Source organism: Bison bison, unplaced genomic scaffold (assembly GCF_000754665.1).
Source record: "Bison bison bison isolate TAMUID 2011002044 unplaced genomic scaffold, Bison_UMD1.0 scf7180017854336, whole genome shotgun sequence".
Lineage (NCBI taxonomy): Eukaryota > Metazoa > Chordata > Mammalia > Artiodactyla > Bovidae > Bison > Bison bison.
The window spans coordinates 4,173-5,383 of NW_011484909.1; the positions used below are offsets into that span (position 1 = coordinate 4,173).

A 1,211-nucleotide genomic window follows, 5' to 3' on the forward strand; every position below is an offset into this window, starting at 1 on the left:
TGAGGGGAGGTTTCTCTGAGGAGGAAACATTTGAGCTGAGAGCATTGAGACCTGAAAGCATTATCCACATGGAGTGGATAGGAAAAAGCATTTCAGACCAAAGGAAAACAAAAGCATTAAAAAAAAAAAAAAAACCACTTGTAGAAAGACTCTGAGACAAAAATGCAGTAAGTTGTAGGCTTATGTATACAATCTTCTTAAACTATTAGAGGAACAAGAAAGGCACTACCAAGAGCTGGAAAGCACCACACGCCGTTTATCTTTAGGACTAAAGAGGTCAAAAATAATCAAAGCAAAATGGGGCAACTGATTACCTTTTTAAATTCCCAAAAGCACTCTTCAGCTTTCAAATTCTAGATGTCAACATCATATTCTACTGAACATGGGGAGTAGGCATGTTCAGTAGGTTGGGCTACGACTTAAAGCAGAAACAGGAAAGAGCAGGAATATTGTTGAAAGTGATGCATATATAATTAAAAAAAAAAAGACCCACACCAAATAACAGTTAATTCTTTCCCCTGCAGGGTTATGAGCCGGATCCCAGTATAACCAAGATGGCAGAGCAGTATGCCAAGGAGGTACGCTCCTTATATGTAAAGGTGTCATTGTCTTTGCCTGTTTCGTGAAGTTCTTTAACCAGCTTGCTTGTGTATGCCAGAACGGTACCAAGCTGTCGCTGACAAATGATCCATTGGAAGCAGCTTGTGGAGGCAATGTATTAATTACAGACACTTGGATAAGCATGGGACAAGAAGAGGAGAAGAAAAAGCGGCTCCAGGCTTTCCAAGGTTACCAGGTTACAATGAAGGTACAAATTGATGCCTCCCTGAAGGTTCATTAATCCCATTCATAAAGGCCACAATCAGCTAATCACTCAACCACTTTTGGGAGAGCAGACCATCCTTTCCTTCCTTATCAAGGACACGCTGATTGTATCCCCCAGTGATTTCTCTCCTCCTGAAGATGAGCTCTGCCCTTTGGAAAGACACTTTTGTCCAGAATGAAGGAATTGAAACCCAGGCAGAAGAGAGAAGCCAGCCTTTCCCTCTCGCAACAGCAGAGGCATCAGAATGTTTGATGATCTGTTCAGATATACTAGGCGACTTCTGTTGCAAGTAGTTTCTTTTGATTTCAGCTCTAAGAAAAGCCCCATAGTTCAGTATTTCAGGCTAGCCCTTGCCTCTATTTTCCAAGGACTTTTTTTTTTTTTT

The 1,211-nt window shown here is 41.2% G+C and overlaps 1 protein-coding gene across 1 annotated transcript in view; it reads left to right on the forward strand.

Moving 5' to 3' along the window:
- Positions 1-503: 503 nt before the first annotated feature.
- Positions 504-1,211, forward strand: part of LOC105000617 (ornithine carbamoyltransferase, mitochondrial) — a gene marked incomplete at its 3' end in the record, with an annotated part of 4,647 nt that continues 3,939 nt past the window's right edge. Inside the window, exons 1-2 of the mRNA XM_010856565.1 lie at positions 504-578; positions 659-808. Coding sequence (XP_010854867.1) covers positions 555-578; positions 659-808 — 174 coding nt within the window. The remainder of the gene's footprint in view (positions 579-658; positions 809-1,211) is intronic.